Source organism: Glandiceps talaboti, chromosome 18 (assembly GCF_964340395.1).
Source record: "Glandiceps talaboti chromosome 18, keGlaTala1.1, whole genome shotgun sequence".
NCBI classification, from domain to species: Eukaryota; Metazoa; Hemichordata; class Enteropneusta; family Spengelidae; genus Glandiceps; species Glandiceps talaboti.
The window spans coordinates 10,302,260-10,321,238 of record NC_135566.1 but is presented as its reverse complement, the minus strand read 5'-3'; the positions used below and the strand labels follow the sequence as shown (position 1 = coordinate 10,321,238).

Below are 18,979 nucleotides of genomic sequence, written 5' to 3'. Positions count from 1 at the left end.
GGGTGGGGGGGGGGTACAAAAGAAACTCTTTCCTCACTCTTTACTTTTTGCATTACTACAGGTGGATGTATTGTTAATAGTGAGAGAGGTTTGTTCTCACAAACAAACCATCCTGTAGAACCAAGCTGTGATTTACCGACTATGAATTGGACCTATGTACAAGATATGTCTGAGGACATCATAGATAAAACAGTGGCTAAGAGTTATTCCTTACTGGGTAAGTGATTTGGGGGAGTCTTGAAACAGACTAGTCTGAGGCAACACTGACTTGAACATTTGAGGGGTCTTGAAACAGACTAGTCTGAGGCAACACTGACTAGAACATTTGAGGGGTCTTGAAACAGACTAGTCTGAGGCAACACTGATTTGAATACAGTCAGATATATGTGGTCAGGGTACAGGTCTGACCTCGGCTCCATACTCAAGTCAGAGTTGCCTTGGTCTGGACTAGCAACTTACAAGTCTTTGCAACAGGCTAGTTTAGGAATAACAAATTATGCATATCAGTCTCTTGACCAAGAAAATTGAGTATACGGCATTGTCATGTATGCAATTATCATCATTAGTTTACCAGAATGTATTTTAATATCTTAGCACAGTTGTCATCATTCAATCACTCCTCATCAGTGTTTTGGACAAAAACAATATAGTCATGCTGATATTTATGTTAAGAAACATGTACACTAACAGCTGATGAAGGGGGATTGATTTGGGTCAAAATAATTGTTTGCTAGGAAATACATGTGCTACGTAGAAGTGGTTTGTTTACTTTGATCAAAGTTGTGTTCAGTAAAGTTTATTGGTGTGGTAGTTAGAAATGGTTTGTTTACTTTGATCAAAGTTGTGTTCAGTAAAGTTTATTGGTGTGGTAGTTAGAAATGGTTTGTTTACTTTGATCAAAGTTGTGTTCAGTAAAGTTTATTGGTGTGGTAGTTAGAAATGGTTTGTTTACTTTGATCAAAGTTGTGTTCAGTAAAGTTTATTGGTGTGGTAGTTAGAAATGGTTTGTTTACTTTGATCAAAGTTGTGTTCAGTAAAGTTTATTGGTGTGGTAGTTAGAAATGGTTTGTTTACTTTGATCAAAGTTGTCTTCAGTAAAGTTTATTGGTGTGGTAGTTAGAAATGGTTTGTTTACTTTGATCAAAGTTGTCTTCAGTAAAGTTTATTGGTGTGGTAGTTAGAAATGGTTTGTTTACTTTGATCAAAGTTGTCTTCAGTAAAGTTTATTGGTGTGGTAGTTAGAAATGGTTTGTTTACTTTGATCAAAGTTGTCTTCAGTAATGTTTATTGGTTTGGTAGTAAAAAATGGTTTGTTTACTTTGATCAAAGTTGTCTTCAGTAAAGTTTATTGGTGTGGTAGTTAAAAATGGTTTGTTTACTTTGATCAAAGTTGTCTTCAGTAAAGTTTATTGGTGTGGTAGTTAGAAATGGTTTGTTTACTTTGATCAAAGTTGTCTTCAGTAAAGTTTATTGGTGTGGTAGTTAGAATTGGTTTGTTTACTTTGATCAAAGATGTCTTCAGTAAAGTTTATTGGTGTGGTAGTTAGAAATGGTTTGTTTACTTTGATCAAAGATGTCTTCAGTAAAGTTTATTGGTGTGGTAGTTAGAAATGGTTTGTTTACTTTGATCAAAGCTGTGTTCAGTAAAGTTTATTGGTGTGGTAGTTAGAAATGGTTTGTTTACTTTGATCAAAGTTGTCTTCAGTAAAGTTTATTGGTGTGGTAGTTAGAAATGGTTTGTTTACTTTGATCAAAGATGTGTTCAGTAAAGTTTATTGGTGTTGTAGTTAGAAATGGTTTGTTTACTTTGATCAAAGATGTCTTCAGTAAAGTTTATTGGTGTGATAGTTAGAAATGGTTTGTTTACTTTGATCAAAGTTGTCTTCAGTAAAGTTTATTGGTGTTGTAGTTAGAAATGGTTTGTTTACTTTGATCAAAGTTGTCTTCAGTAAAGTTTATTGGTGTTGTAGTTAGAAATGGTTTGTTTACTTTGATCAAAGTTGTCTTCAGTAAAGTTTATTGGTATGGTAGTTACAATGGTTTGTTTACTTTGATCAAAGTTGTCTTCAGTAAAGTTTATTGGTGTGGTAGTTAGAAATCATCCATTTCAAATGGTTTGTTTACTTTGATCAAAGTTGTGTTCAGTAAAGTTTATTGGTGTGGTAGTTAGAAATGGTTTGTTTACTTTGATCAAAGTTGTCTTCAGTAAAGTTTATTGGTGTGGTAGTTAGAAATCATCCATTTCAAATGGTTTGTTTACTTTGATCAAAGTTGTCTTCAGTAAAGTTTATTGGTGTGTTAGTTAGAAATGGTTTGTTTACTTTGATCAAAGTTGTGTTCAGTAAAGTTTATTGGTGTGGTAGTTAGAAATGGTTTGTTTACTTTGATCAAAGATGTCTTCAGTAAAGTTTATTGGTGTGGTAGTTAGAAATGGTTTGTTTACTTTGATCAAAGTTGTGTTCAGTAAAGTTTATTGGTGTGGTAGTTACAAATGGTTTGTTTACTTTGATCAAAGATGTCTTCAGTAAAGTTTATTGGTGTGGTAGTTAGAATTGGTTTGTTTACTTTGATCAAAGTTGTGTTCAGTAAAGTTTATTGGTGTGGTAGTTAGAAATGGTTTGTTTACTTTGATCAAAGATGTCTTCAGTAAAGTTTATTGGTGTGGTAGTTAGAAATGGTTTGTTTACTTTGATCAAAGTTGTGTTCAGTAAAGTTTATTGGTGTGGTAGTTACAAATGGTTTGTTTACTTTGATCAAAGTTGTCTTCAGTAAAGTTTATTGGTGTGGTAGTTAGAATTGGTTTGTTTACTTTGATCAAAGTTGTCTTCAGTAAAGTTTATTGGTGTGGTAGTTAGAATTGGTTTGTTTACTTTGATCAAAGTTGTCTTCAGTAAAGTTTATTGGTGTGGTAGTTAGAATTGGTTTGTTTACTTTGATCAAAGTTGTCTTCAGTAAAGTTTATTGGTGTGGTAGTTAGCATGGTTTGTTTACTTTGATCAAAGTTGTCTTCAGTAAAGTTTATTGGTGTGGTAGTTAGAAATGGTTTGTTTACTTTGATCAAAGTTGTGTTCAGTAAAGTTTATTGGTGTGGTAATTAGAAATGATTTGTTTACTTTGATCAAAGTTGTGTTCAGTAAAGTTTATTGGTGTGGTAATTAGAAATGGTTTGTTTACTTTGATCAAAGTTGTGTTCAGTAAAGTTTATTGGTGTGGTAGTTAGAAATGGTTTGTTTACTTTGATCAAAATTGTCTTCAGTACTGGAAAGTTTATTGGTGTGGTAGTTAGAAATGGTTTGTTTACTTTGATCAAAGTTGTGTTCAGTAAAGTTTATTGGTGTGGTAGTTAGAAATGGTTTGTTTACTTTGATCAAAGTTGTCTTCAGTAAAGTTTATTGGTGTGGTAGTTAGAAATGGTTTGTTTACTTTGATCAAAGCTGTGTTCAGTAAAGTTTATTGGTGTGGTACGTAGAAGTGGTTTGTTTACTTTGATCAAAGTTGTCTTCAGTAAAGTTTATTGGTGTGGTAGTTAGAAATGGTTTGTTTACTTTGATCAAAGTTGTCTTCAGTAAAGTTTATTGGTATGGTAGTTAGAAATGGTTTGTTTACTTTGATCAAAGTTGTCTTCAGTAAAGTTTATTGGTGTGGTAGTTAGAAATCATCCATTTCAAATGGTTTGTTTACTTTGATCAAAGTTGTGTTCAGTAAAGTTTATTGGTGTGGTAGTTAGAAATGGTTTGTTTACTTTGATCAAAGTTGTCTTCAGTAAAGTTTATTGGTATGGTAGTTAGAAATGGTTTGTTTACTTTGATCAAAGTTGTCTTCAGTAAAGTTTATTGGTGTGGTAGTTAGAAATCATCCATTTCAAATGGTTTGTTTACTTTGATCAAAGTTGTGTTCAGTAAAGTTTATTGGTGTGGTAGTTAGAAATGGTTTGTTTACTTTGATCAAAGTTGTGTTCAGTAAAGTTTATTGGTGTGGTAGTTAGAAATGGTTTGTTTACTTTGATCAAAGATGTCTTCAGTAAAGTTTATTGGTGTGGTAGTTAGAATTGGTTTGTTTACTTTGATCAAAGATGTCTTCAGTAAAGTTTATTGGTATGGTAGTTAGAAATGGTTTGTTTACTTTGATCAAAGTTGTCTTCAGTAAAGTTTATTGGTGTGGTAGTTAGAAATCATCCATTTCAAATGGTTTGTTTACTTTGATCAAAGTTGTGTTCAGTAAAGTTTATTGGTGTGGTAGTTAGAAATGGTTTGTTTACTTTGATCAAAGTTGTGTTCAGTAAAGTTTATTGGTGTGGTAGTTAGAAATGGTTTGTTTACTTTGATCAAAGTTGTGTTCAGTAAAGTTTATTGGTGTTGTAGTTAGAAATGGTTTGTTTACTTTGATCAAAGTTGTGTTCAGTAAAGTTTATTGGTGTGGTAGTTAGAAATGGTTTGTTTACTTTGATCAAAGTTGTGTTCAGTAAAGTTTATTGGTGTTGTAGTTAGAAATGGTTTGTTTACTTTGATCAAAGTTGTGTTCAGTTAAGTTTATTGGTGTTGTAGTTAGAAATGATGATACAACTAAATAATGGGTGATCTACTTACCTGTATAAAATGTAGGACACAATCCCATACAGAAGATGTCAAAATGTAAGAATGAATGGAAATGGAAGTCAAATCTTTTTAAAAATATCACAAATCACTTCTAACTACACATTGATTACTAAATATTTGCTTTATAACAAAAAGTACAAACTATACCACTATAATGTTTTCATTAGGTAATAAACTAGTCAAGACCGAGAAATCAAAAAAGAAAAGGTCAGAAAGAACGCATGAAGGGCAACGTAAAAGATGGAGTGAAGATGAACTACAAGCTCTTATCAAAGTTGTTGATATTACAATGAATAGAAAACTTGATCAGATGAAAGAGACACCCAATAGAAAAAGATCTCTGAGAACTAGAAAGCCAGGAAGTCTTCGACAGAGATTAGATAAATTACAATTACAGCAGTCAATTGTTAAGGCATTGATACCAAACAGAACATTTGCAGAAGTACTTAAGAAAATCCAAACAGTGAACTTTGAACGGAAATATGAAGCATACCTGGAACAGAAAAAACAGAGACATTCAACGACATTGATAGGAAATTACCAATGTCAGAATCCAGTCATAGCAGAGAAGGCAAAGAAGGCACTACAGAAAGCCAAGGAGTCACCAAAATTGAATGAAAACAGAAAGACTAGGACAAAAGTAGAAAAGTCAGTAACTACACCAGTAACGCCACAGAGACAGATACAAACAACAAAGGTGGAACAGGCAGTGAATGATAAAATGACGGTTAGTGAACTTTCTAACAGATTTCACCTGATAAAATTCTGGAAAGTACAATTGAGTGACATTTTTTAATGAGGTTTAACTTACAATGTGTCTATATGATACATATTGTAAACCTGCATATTTTCACGACTAGAAAATTTTGCGATTTTACAGTCTTCATGTAGTTCACAAAGATTAATTTTCACTAATAACCATACTGGTACATTGCATTATGCAGAAATATATATTTTCGCTACTACTTATTTTCGCGTTTTTGTTTTGTAGCGAAATTAGCGAAAATAAATCTTACGCGAACATTTCCAGGTTTACAGAGTATACAATAAACAGTAAAGTGTTTCTGGCCAAGATGTTTCACCAAGACTTCTGCACTGAACTGCCTCAGTAAGCCAACCTATATGATAGATGAACATCAGGTTATTTAAAGGTATAATATGAAATTGTTTCAACAATAACACCACAACACAGTGATACTTACATAGTTTCCCAAGCTTTCAGCATCCAAATTTACGGTTATATGACTATAAAAACTTTTAATTTCAAAAGCCTACTGAATGCCTAGGTAAAAAGTGATGATTTGTTGTAGGTGACTAGATTTATCACATATTTATATATTGTTGTATTCTTTACATACATACAGCCAAGGAGCAAGGCAAGACTTCAGAAGTGTCAGTTCTTAGATGAATGTTTGAATGCTCAGACACTAGGATTTACACCATTTCTTATGGGTAGAGACACTGATAGACAGGCAAGTATAAATTCTGATTTATTTCTAGAATTACAAAATATGTATCTGTGACCATGATTTATTTTCACACAAGACACAACACAGAGGGCGCTATCACGATGCCTAATATCACATGCTCTTTATATTCTTGCTGATGCACACAATACAAGAAACAATTACATTTTCAGAGTACAAATTTATGTAAACATTGTCCTATACTGTTGTGATTACTTTGATCTCTCAAAATGTATGCATGCAATTTGTACAGGAGAGAAAGTCAAGATGTAATCTTATTTTCATGTTAAGTGTTCTGAACAAATTCAATGCTATTTTTGTTTACCTCATTGACAGTTTTACCATTTTTTCATCATCAAAAAAAATGTTTCTTTATTGATCAGCATGTTACTACAAAATGATAGTATGCTTTCACTTTGTGTAAAAGACAAAATAAAATAAAAACTGTGAAAAATATTCAAGTTCATGTACATAATTTTATCTTTTGTGTATTTCTACAGGAAGAAACAACTTCTACAAATAGTCAGATTTTATCCAAAGATGTGAGACGGTCCAGGATGTTAATACTTGATGCATGTCTACAGGCTCAAAATGTTGAATGAAGACCATATACTTTATAGCATTGTGAACTGAGAAGTCTCAGGGAGACGAGACAACTTGAGACGAGTTGAGTTGAATTATCAAACAACGAATAATTCACCAACTACACTGATATTTGTGGAACTAAACTGTCTTTTGTGTGGCTGCTAGGCTGGAACCGTCTAGCAATATTTGATCACGGTCATAAAAATACATTGGGTAAATAATATCCAAGTATGCAAATCTATGTGATGATGTCACTATATTAGGTCAGCGAACTCCACTCTGTCACAAGCATGTTCTGTGATGTTATGTTATGTTATGTGCTGTTGTTTTCATGTACTGGGCTGTCATGTCCTATATACTCTAATGTACTGCACTGTCATGTTCTGTACACTCATGCCCTATGCTGTTATTTTAGTTTGAAATAGTCTTATTTCTTCACCCACATTGAAGCTGATTCTATCTCAAATGGATTCTTTCATAGTCAGTACATGTAGTATTCAGTAATGTGTATTTAATATTGCTGGTATATTTGAAACCATGATATCACCAAGACCACTCTGACAATGGATGCTTTTCAAGGGAAACCATTGTGTAATAAGAAAAAAAAGACACTTTCAGTGTTGCAGTCAGAGGTTTTTTTTTAGGTCATTTGCCACACATTTTTGGACCCGACCCACAATTTTGGAAGTGACGGGTCATAGATGACCCACACTAAAATTGTATGCAAATATGTTTAGCAACATGACCACGCCTATAGCACCAGCCAAATGATCGCGTATATTGCATAGATAACAACAGGGTTGGATAGGCAACTGCATAATCATTCAGCAAATATCTAGTATGGATCAGTATGTCGGTTAAATATTTATATATATACAAATATTATATTCAATAAACTTAATTTATGCATACCAGTAAGTCTCATAGTTGGTTATTAATAATAACATTAAATGATAATGTTAGTTTTTATATAGCGCTTTCCCACTCTGTGCTCAAAGCGCCTTACAATTATTACCTCTGGCACAGATCTATAGTGGCACAACAGCCCTTTACTTCCTCAACTCCTTGGGGAGCATACAATCCATTGCAGCCTCTATAAGCGCATAGGATTAAAGCATTCACATTGCAACCTCTATCCTATGAGGTCCCAATTATACAGCTGGGTTGACTGAGGCACAATCGCAGTTCATATCTTGCCCAAGGACTCTAGCCACTCAGAAACAAAAAGCAACGGCAGGGTTCCAACCTGCAACCTGCAGATTCTGAGCAGACCACTCTAACCATTTGCCCATCATGATTCCATAATCAATTAATTTAGTAAAAAATATGTTATTTCACAATGCTAGAGATAAAATAATAATCCATTCTCTCAAGAATTCCTTCTAACTTCTACAACTGAACCACAATGAAACCAATGTAAAGAGAATTTCATGGGGAAATCTCCAGACTGTAAGATGTGCCATGTCATTCTGCCCTCATGTGTGAGGGCACCCCATCATGGTGTACCTAACAGACTAGGAAATCTCATGGCAAATTACAATGGAAATCCCTTCACCCCATCAAATCATGAGTTATTGGGTTTAAAGGGGAATGTCACTCCAGGAAATGAAGTCATTCTCGTAAACTATAAGTTCTGGAGAGTCATTTCATTGTTTTACATCACCTACAATTACAAATTCAGAAAAAGCATCAAGTTGATTTTGTGCCAAATTTTCAGGACATCTTTTCTATGGGCTATTGCATCATGGGAGCCAGCAGAAATAACATATTCAAGTTGTATACTGAATATTCATGAGAGCTGTTTTACACTGTTTAGGCATAGGCACTGAAGAGTCATGAATATTCTGTGGTGCAACTTGAATAAATTTCCATGATGGTAAAGATATTTTATATTAAAATGCGAAAGACCAACTTGATGTTTCCTGAAATGGCAAGTCATTGTAGGTGATGAAAAATCATGAAATGACTCTCCGGAACTCATATTTTATGAAAATGTCAAATATTTGGAGTTGTGTTCCCCCTTTAATGCAATCCAACAATAATAAGGTATCACTATTCTTCATTTCCTTCAGCATTTTTTTTCAAGCTGTAATCAAATATATCTACAAATATACTTTATGCAAGTTCAATTAGATCATGGAGGTATACTTCCATGGTTAGATTTAGAATGACCTTTCCAGATTAGCAAAAGTACGATTACTATAAATTTTGTATGTGACATGATAAAGGTGAGACAGAAACCTGTTTGTATAGCGCCCTCACACGGCGAACATGACAGTAAAAATGGCACCTACCCATAGAGGTGTCGGAGAAGACGGCCTCTGTCAATATTACGGAAGGTAGCAACTCTGTGATCGTTCTTAGTCAGTATTCGTGTTTGAAGATAAGTAGATAGTTACGTTATGCGATTTTTACCAATTATTTGTCGGTCAGTCCTTCCTACACACCAGTACTTCCAAACCCACGTGTGCACTGTTGTCCCAGAGTTGTCCGACTGTGACCAAATCTGAGAACTTATATCGAATGTCGTGAGTTTATACTAGCTCCCTTGTTGAGGAACCGAGCAGAAGAAGTGGTATGTATTTAATGTAACCTTACTCTACCCTCAAGTTGTTATACATAAATCGCATGTTTGTGACATGCAGCTACACGAAAAGTTAGCTGATGTAACGTACAGTATTTGGAGCATGTGGAGGTATTCTACAAATATACCGAGTGAAGGGTCATTGTTGGGTCATCGTCGATCACATAGTACAAGCATACTACTAATATCACGCGATCGATCGATGACGCAATTTATGCAAATCTGTAATCACAAAGTCAACAGTCCACATTTTACTCGAGAAAAAATTACATATATTACTTTGAATGTAATATATATATATATATAAATATCTTATATTTATAATATAATTAACTTTGTCAAAACTTTTTTTAAAAAAGTACAATATGCACATTTTCAATTATATATATCATATATGTATTTAATACATAGAGTGTCATGCAGTATAGTATATTTTATTTGACTCAACTGTAAAAACACAATCTAGTATAGAAGCCAATGAATACACACAAAAAAAGATGAAGACAAAACCATATAATTTATCTGCAGCAGTAAAATTTTTTGTGTAGATAATTGTTCTTAATCTGTTACTGGTACTGGGGTATGTCTTTTCAACTAGTTTATAGAGGCTCTCAGAATGAACCTTGCTGTAATAATGTTACGAGTAGATCTTTGCCATGGCCGTTCACAGAATGAATGTTGCAATGATAATGATGTAAACAGTCCTCCAGCAGTTGGCTAAATGACTGTATAAGTGTATTCACTTTATTTCTGTATGTTACCATGCTTACTGTGGCACGTTGTTATGCAATAAAGATTGATTGATTGATTGATTGATTGATTGATTGATTGATTGATTGATAATATATTGACTGAACATTTTGGTTACTTTCAGTTGGAATTGAAAGGTGCACATATTGCCAGCCAAAATGTCATTTCTGACCCAATTCACCAGATGTGTTACAACCAGTGTAAGAAGATTTACTTGTAGATCACCAGATGGTCTACAGAACCAACTTAGTTGTACCAGAAGGTCTACTGGATGGCAATTAGATAATAGTCTCAGAAGATTTGGTTCTACGTCAACACAGTCTTCATCCAAAGTTGCATCAGTAAACAATAACTTGTATCAGTCTTCTAGACATACCACTACCAGAGGAAGAATTGTATCAGGCAGTCAAGGTGTCAGTAGTTGTAATAATGGCCACTCCAATAGCAATCACATGGCTTGCAAAGAATGCGTACATACTTGTTTGCGATCTCAGAAAACTGGAGTACAAAATGACCTATTGCCATTTACAAAATACAATGGAAGACTGAAGTATGAAAGTTATAATACCAGCAACTTGATAAACAAGTTCAAGACAGGGGCTTTGTTGCCAGCAATAGGCCAGAACTTTTCTGTGCTATTTCACAATTGTAGTAGCACTATTGATGTGCATAGATGTGTTCAATATCAAGTAAGATGGAACTCAACATCTAGTCATGGTGACACTCACACTCAGAAAATCATGGCCGACTTGAGTATCAAGTCTCAGAGAGAGAAGAAAAAAGATAAGGAAGGAAGTGGTGATAAGAAACATTTGAAGTCTAGACCAAGGACTAAAAACCCATCCAGACTTACAAAGGAAGATTTAGAGGTATGTGATCAATATGTTTATCAAATGATCTGTTGCAATACTTGCCTTGGTCCATTGAAAAAGGTATAGGCATACCATTCATATAAGGGCAACATATAGATCTGTCTGGTTTTGATATATCTGAAGTGAGATTTGCATTAATTTCTTTCAGTTGTCTTTATTCCACTCTCCATTGCTGCAGGTTGAAGCATTTACCAATTCACATAGTCTTGGTTACCCAGACATGCTACACTTAGGGCTCCCCTATGGAGGGAAATTTAATCCAAAGTTTTCTGCACCAGATCTGTGTCCGAAAGCAGTGCATTCTGGGAAATACTTCATGTCCAGTTTTGCTCGCTGGATGCTCCAAGTTCTTATGTGACTGGTGCGCATGTCTCAAACAACTGTTACATCTTAATTATGAAGAACTGGCTTTGTAAGCACATTCTTCATGACTTGAAAGAAATTTATTCATGACTTCCAGTGCAGAAAAGTTTGTATTAGAAAGACTAGAATTCACACAGTTTTACAGTTATAAACTGTGTTCATACTCCTTGACTCTATATGGAATTCTAACACCACTATTTGATTACTGATATTTTTCAGGATTACTTCCTATGTACGGCATTTTCTACTGCAGAGGAATATAATTTGGAACATCTCAACTTTGATTTACAAGCCCAGAAACTATGTACACTATCATCCATGCCACAAGGTGGGTTACTTTGATTTGCTATAGCTCATGTTCTGCAAATGTTATATTTTCCCTTTCCAAATTCTACAATTTATTTCCAACTACTTTCTTTACAGATGTTCAAGATGTGCTACATATGAAGACTAACAATGCTGTCGGTGGAGAACTCGACAGAGAACCAGGAGAGATTTTCTTTTTCAGGGAAGGGTCTGTTGTTTTCTGGAATGTGAAGAATACTACGGTAAGTATTCATGTAAAATAAAAGTTACAATAGCTAGATTATAGCAAACAATGTGGCTACATTCTGAGTTCAAGTTCTGAGTGGAACATTTGATAGAACATACAATGATCAAAGTATATTCATAATGAATGATGTAATAGTTGAGGTGCTGAAATGGTTCTTGTGGCATTAGTTTGTAAGGTACGCTGTGATGGGGCACCCTCACACATCAGTCAGTCCCTCCCACAGAGAGGAGGTCGGTGAGGACAGAACAAGAAGACGTATGTTACAATCTATTGTGTCATGATATGTGTGAAACTTAATAGACAAATGCTACTGAAGTCTGTAAGATGCACTGAGATGGGGCGCCCTCGTGCAATGGCCAACTTCCTTCCCAAAGGAACAGGTCGGTCAGAGCGGAGCAATACAACATATCTTACAGCCTAATGGCATCGGTATTGAACTCATTAGCATAATGACTTGATATTCATGTAGGAATATTTTGATGCTGTTTGAATAGAATTCATTGGATAATGTTAATATTTCATAGATAAGAAATTGCTATGAATGATGTGATTGATATTAATATGGTTTTTCCTCAAGTTGAAGTTTTTGTCACAAAATATTGATTCCCCATTATTGAATTTATTCACTGAATTTCTGTTAACATAAGTACTAACTATGTACTAACTATCATCTTTTGTGACAGATGAAAAAAGTAATGAGAATTATCAGTAAACATGAGATAGGAAGCTATGAAGTTGCTCTTGTGAACTGGGAGAATGAACAAATGTTGTACAAGTACACTGAGTAAGTAACATACATTGGATACAAATAGAAGGTTAAATATATACAAAAATGTCAATTGGATGGTCTCAACAAAACACAACTCTTGCTGACTATAACCAGTAGCTTTCACCTTGTTGACTTCGAATCCAAAGGACAGAGGGAGGTATTCAGGGGTTGTTAAAAACATGACTGGTGTAAGAAAGTGATGCATTACAGGGACAGTACAGCAACTGGAACCTAAATTTCTTATTTCAGTATTCAGTGAGATGATAGAGTATTCTGTATTGTAAACTTCTGAAGCCTGATAATGTAAATACCCAAAAAATAGAGTCGTGTATTAAGGGCACAGACTAGGCTTCCTTGTCTGTGGTAAGGGCAACAACTATTCCGTTGATGTTGCTGTGATATTATGTGTTGGGTTGTGATATGATGGGTCTTGTGGAGTTGTGTGGTTTTCGTGGTTTCATGATGATGTATCGTGGTTTCATGTGTTGTGTTGTGTTGTGTTGTGTTGTGTTGTGTTGTGTTGTGTTGTGTTGTGTTGTGTTGTGTTGTGTGGTTTCGTGGTGTATTTCATCATGGTTTCATGTTGTGTCACACATGATTTTAATTTAAGCTGGTGAGCAAACTTTTATAAATGCAGTGATGTCCTTGAAATGTGACAACTGCTTTGAATGATGTGTTTGTATTACAGTCAGAGTACCAAACTGGTCAAAGATGAAATCATGCTAAACTCAGCTAACAATCCACAAGCTACTACCCTTGAGAAATTTACATTTTCTAACGCAATGGCTCTCTCAGGTAAAGTATCAAGTGCAGAATTTTAACATAATGAAGTTATGGTTGATTGGAATAGAAGTATTAGTATACCTAACATACTGATAAATTGTAACATGTTGTCAAAAAGTTCAGTTTTGATATATTTGGTTCTTCTCTGTGTTGCACTCATTCACCTGAACTTAGGGAGTAATTTGGCATGGCTGACTGTAGATTTACAGGTTGATATCTCCTACAAGTTATAAGTAAATACATTGATGTATTTGCATTATGCAGCAATTTATGTCTGATGAAGATAGATATAATATAGATACCATGTGTTATTTACCTTAGATCCACCGTCACAGCATTGCTAGTATGGTTGTCTGTAATAGTTACAAAGCTGGACAGTTTTAGTACAAATATGTCTGTGGTTTGACTCACTTTTTATTCACTTTCATTACCACCTTTTCTACTTTTCAGTCAAATTAGCAATATGGGAATATTCTCTAGATAGATTTGTCGGATCCATAGAATGGGTGCCTGAGGTGAGTAGTTATTAACATGTCAATCATCTTTGTTATCATCATCTATATTATCATCTCCATCACCAACAACACCACTACCATCTCCATCATCTTCACCAGCAGCAGCACCACCACCACCCACCACTACTATCATCATCATTAGGCTGCCGCATCATTGATGATGATAGCCTTACCTATCGTCACGTCTTCATAGATTTGATGTCGATAAAAATCTTTTGACCAGAATTCTTCAGTACACTTCACTTTTTAGTACTCTGTATAGTAGAAACTGCTCACAAGTTGACTTATCAACATAATGATAAATGAATGTTGTGTATACACCTGGGGAAAGCACAAGCCGTCAAACGTGAGCACGACGATTTGATGTAAAAACAAGCTAGTTGTGAACAGGATTTGATTATGTCGTTCTGATAGAAAAGGGGATCATCCAATATACATAATGAAAAGGTGAAATACTGTACTCATTTGTGTATAACACCCAAGGGGTGACACAAAACAAAACAAAACAAAACAAAGGGATGAGTACTGTAAATCATATTAAAGCAAAACAGACAATTTCCTTGATCAGCTTCTAGTCAGATAGTAGTTGCATCAAGTTAGTTGTTTTCCTATGTGGGTATGTCAAGTTCAGGTGGGCAGGCATTGCTGTTGTGATATAATATGTTTATGTTTTGTGTACAGAATCTGAAGGCTGGCAGGAGGCTGAATATGTCCATGCAGGAAGTCATGAAGAGAGTTGGAGAATTGTTTGAATTACGTCACCATATCAATCTCAGCTCTGACCTCCTAATGACCCCTGATTTCTATTGGGACAGAGAGAGTCTTGAACTGATCTATAGCAGAATGTGTAATTATCTCAACATAGCTAGGAGAACTAAGGTGAATTAAATGACAAAGTTAGAGGGTCTAGAAGTGATGTACAACAGAATGTGTAATTATCTCAACATAGCTAGGAGAACTAAGGTGAATTAAATGACAAAGTTAGAGGGTCTAGAAGTGATCTACAACAGAATGCATGACATTCACAAACCATTAGCGGTCCAAGTGCAACAAACCCGCGGGCTTGCCTGGCGAAAACGGGTGTCATAAAAGTTGTTTGCATCTCTAAAGCTGTTTGTAGCGTTACTTATAATAGCCTAATAAATTGATAACAACTGATATAAGACGGAGATAAGGTTTGCCTCAATTGCAGTCCATGCAGACGGCCGAATAGAGTTTTTTACAGCTGTTTACTTGTGTTATGTAAGAGCCCATCATCACATGTGTAAATATTGGTACTCTTTGATAACAAGTAAACTTGCTTGGCTAATGGCTTGTCCCAGTAATGGTGTAATTATCTCAACATAGCTAGGAGAACTAAGGTGAATTAAATGACAGACTTAGGGGGTCTAGAACTGATCTACAACAGAATGTGTAATTATCTCAACATAGCTAGGAGAACTAAGGTGAATTAAATGACAAAGTTAGAGGGTCTAGAAGTGATGTACAACAGAATGTGTAATTATCTCAACATAGCTAGGAGAACTAAGGTGAATTAAATGACAAAGTTAGAGGGTCTAGAAGTGATCTACAACAGAATGTGTAATTATCTCAACATAGCTAGGAGAACTAAGGTGAATTAAATGACAAAGTTAGAGGGTCTAGAAGTGATCTACAACAGAATGTGTAATTATTTTAATATAGCTAGGAGAACTAAGGTGAATTAAATGACAAAGTTAGAGGGTCTAGAAGTGATCTACAACAGAATGTGTAATTATCTCAACATAGCTAGCAGAACTAAGGGGAATTAAATGACAAAGTTAGAGGGTCTAGAAGTGATCTACAACAGAATGTGTAATTATCTCAACATAGCTAGGAGAACTAAGGTGAATTAAATGACAAAGTTAGAGGGTCTAGAAGTGATCTACAACAGAATGTGTAATTATTTTAACATAGCTAGGAGAACTAAGGTGAATTAAATGACAAAGTTAGAGGGTCTAGAAGTGATGTACAACAGAATGTGTAATTATCTCAACATAGCTAGGAGAACTAAAGTGAATTAAATGACAAAGTTAGAGGGTCTAGAAGTGATCTACAACAGAATGTGTAATTATCTCAACATAGCTAGGAGAACTAAGGTGAATTAAATGACAAAGTTAGAGGGTCTAGAAGTGATCTACAACAGAATGTGTAATTATTTTAATATAGCTAGGAGAACTAAGGTGAATTAAATGACAAAGTTAGAGGGTCTAGAAGTGATCTACAACAGAATGTGTAATTATCTCAACATAGCTAGCAGAACTAAGGGGAATTAAATGACAAAGTTAGAGGGTCTAGAAGTGATCTACAACAGAATGTGTAATTATCTCAACATAGCTAGGAGAACTAAGGTGAATTAAATGACAAAGTTAGAGGGTCTAGAAGTGATCTACAACAGAATGTGTAATTATTTTAACATAGCTAGGAGAACTAAGGTGAATTAAATGACAAAGTTAGAGGGTCTAGAAGTGATGTACAACAGAATGTGTAATTATCTCAACATAGCTAGGAGAACTAAAGTGAATTAAATGACAAAGTTAGAGGGTCTAGAAGTGATCTACAACAGAATGTGTAATTATCTCAACATAGCTAGGAGAACTAAGGTGAATTAAATGACAAAGTTAGAGGGTCTAGAAGTGATCTACAACAGAATGTGTAATTATCTCAACATAGCTAGGAGAACTAAAGTGAATTAAATGACAAAGTTAGAGGGTCTAGAAGTGATCTACAACAGACTGTGTAATTATCGGATTCTGAATATAGCTAGAAGAACTAAGACATAGCTAGTGACTTTGTAATCCTACGTGAGATTATGACTATGAGATTATAATTATGATAGGCCAAAATTCATGTACTTGTGGTCATATTGTACCTGTACAGCTTGGTAAGAAAAGCTGTGTCAACATAAAACATCATATCTATGTAACTACAAATGATGTGTTTTGGTGGTTGTACATCTAACAATTCAACGGTTCACTCTGGGGTAGAACAGAGGATGTTATATAAAGAAGCATCTAGATTATTGTGCTTTTTCAATTCAGATGTACAACTTTGATGGCAACAATTGTATGTTTTTATTGCAGGTAATGAATGAGAAATTGAATCACTGTTCTGAAATGGTTGAGTTGATGAGAACTCATCTCAATGACAGACATTCTCTGAGATTAGAGTGGATGATTATCCTGCTTATCGCTATCGAGGTAAGTATAACATCTTTTGTATTTTGATAATTATTGCTAATTAATACTGTGTATCGCTTTTGAGGTAATTAAGTTATTACATCTTTTGATAATTACTGCTAATAGTACTTCACTTTATATTGTTACTGAGGTAAGCACAAAATCTTTGTATTTGCTAATTACTGCTAATGTTAGCGATTAGTTTGTTCCATGTCATTTCATATGTACATATTTTGTTTTGTTAACATGACAGAACTAAGGTTTAGCATTGTTTATGTTATTGTAAAACATCAGCATATATGTATGTATGTATGTATGTATGTATGTGTGTCTGTCTGTATGTATGTATGTATGTATGTATGTATGTATGTATGTATGTATGTATGTATGTATGTATGTATACACACACACACACACACACACACACACACACACACACACACACACACACACACACACACACACACACCCCCGGTATGTATGTAACGGTATTTATGTCTGAATGTGTGTCTCTCTGTCTGTCTGAATGTGTGTTTTTTGTGAACAACTTGAAGTCAAAAACCCCTCGACCCAGTCACCTTTTGTATTTGATGAAGATATTACATAGACTGCCAAAATTGGAAAATTATTCAAATCTAAATGATTGCTCTGCAAGTGTGTGGATTGGGTTAAAAAAGTATGCTGTTGTGCTAGTATGCCATTGAATCTATTGTTGTTTAGTGGACTGTGAGTGTGGGACAAATTGCTGTGAACTTCAAGAATTTCCACAACGTTTCAAGTTATATAATGGATCTGAGATAGTAAAATGATATATGTTGCATAAAAAGTAAGAGAGAGTCTAATCTGATATTGTCTTTGTTTTGTAGGTTGTATTTGAGATTGTACATTATGTGGAAAGGTTTATTGAGAAGCAGTACCCACCAGAGATGGTGCCAAGTCATCCACCATCTAGCTAACTCATCACCCCTTCAGCTCACAATATGTAGTATATCTATGTATTAGCTTTAGTTTGGGTTGTCAAGCTCTGCAAAAAGATTGGAATTGGGTGAAATAGGTGATACATTTTTAAAAATAAAATTACCAAGTAGATTCAGGTTCAAGTTGTATGGGAGGATTGAGTTTATGACAATGATATTGTTTTCAAGACATACTTATAAGTAGCCCAACCGGAATGATAGCAACTGATCTTTCACTTTAATTCGGAATGTAACATTTACTTTGAAAGTATTCCAGATTTACAGAAGCGAGTGCAGGTGCTTTGTCATATTTCCAGTTGACTACATTAGTACTTTTAATCTACTGAAATCGTTTCAGGATGTTGGTTGGGTTACAGCTTGGGTTGTTTTACTCAAAAATATTCGTATTTTAGTTGTGATATATATATCTAAAAATACATATTATTCATTCACAATTGTTCACTTTCTATGTTGCAACGTTAAAGTGAATGTGTTCCTTCCTCATCATCTGACTAGAAAAGTACAGTTCTTATCATTTTGTTCAATCGGGTCCTTCCACCAAAGATATTTGTTGTTGTTGATGATCAAGCTGTATTTTGTACAGGATTGTATATGTAACACATATGTTGTGATCGTGTGTATATGTCTGCATAACAGAAAGTCGCTGGGAGCAATTCCCAGCACAAAATAAAAATTAAAAATGAATAAATAAATAAATAAATAAATAAATAAAAAAAAAAATTAAAAAAATATGTAACACAATCATGGTGCTATGAACATGGGCATTTGAAACATTTACCATTTACTATGTGGGACAGATTTTACTTTTCAACTGTTATTCCTCTTTACTATGAAATGAACTGCTAGCAGTCACTTATGCTTCAGTGCCATTGGCAGTGTTATCATTTGCTGGGGGGTCTTTTGTGACTATCAAAATATGACTAAAACAAAACATGAAGAATATAATATAATATACATAAGAGCAGTGTTA

The 18,979-nt window shown here is 34.5% G+C and overlaps 1 protein-coding gene across 1 annotated transcript; it reads left to right on the top strand.

The window, feature by feature from the left end:
- The first annotated feature begins 9,001 nt into the window (after positions 1-9,001).
- LOC144449435 (required for meiotic nuclear division protein 1 homolog) lies at positions 9,002-18,480 on the top strand. Its single transcript, XM_078139967.1, has 10 exons — positions 9,002-9,221; positions 10,105-10,849; positions 11,435-11,543; positions 11,639-11,763; positions 12,452-12,552; positions 13,226-13,332; positions 13,771-13,835; positions 14,517-14,714; positions 16,937-17,053; positions 17,899-18,480. The coding sequence occupies exons 2-10, from the start codon at positions 10,139-10,141 to the stop codon at positions 17,986-17,988; spliced, it is 1,623 nt and encodes a 540-aa protein (XP_077996093.1). The 5' UTR covers positions 9,002-9,221; positions 10,105-10,138; the 3' UTR covers positions 17,989-18,480.
- The last annotated feature ends 499 nt before the right edge of the window (positions 18,481-18,979 follow it).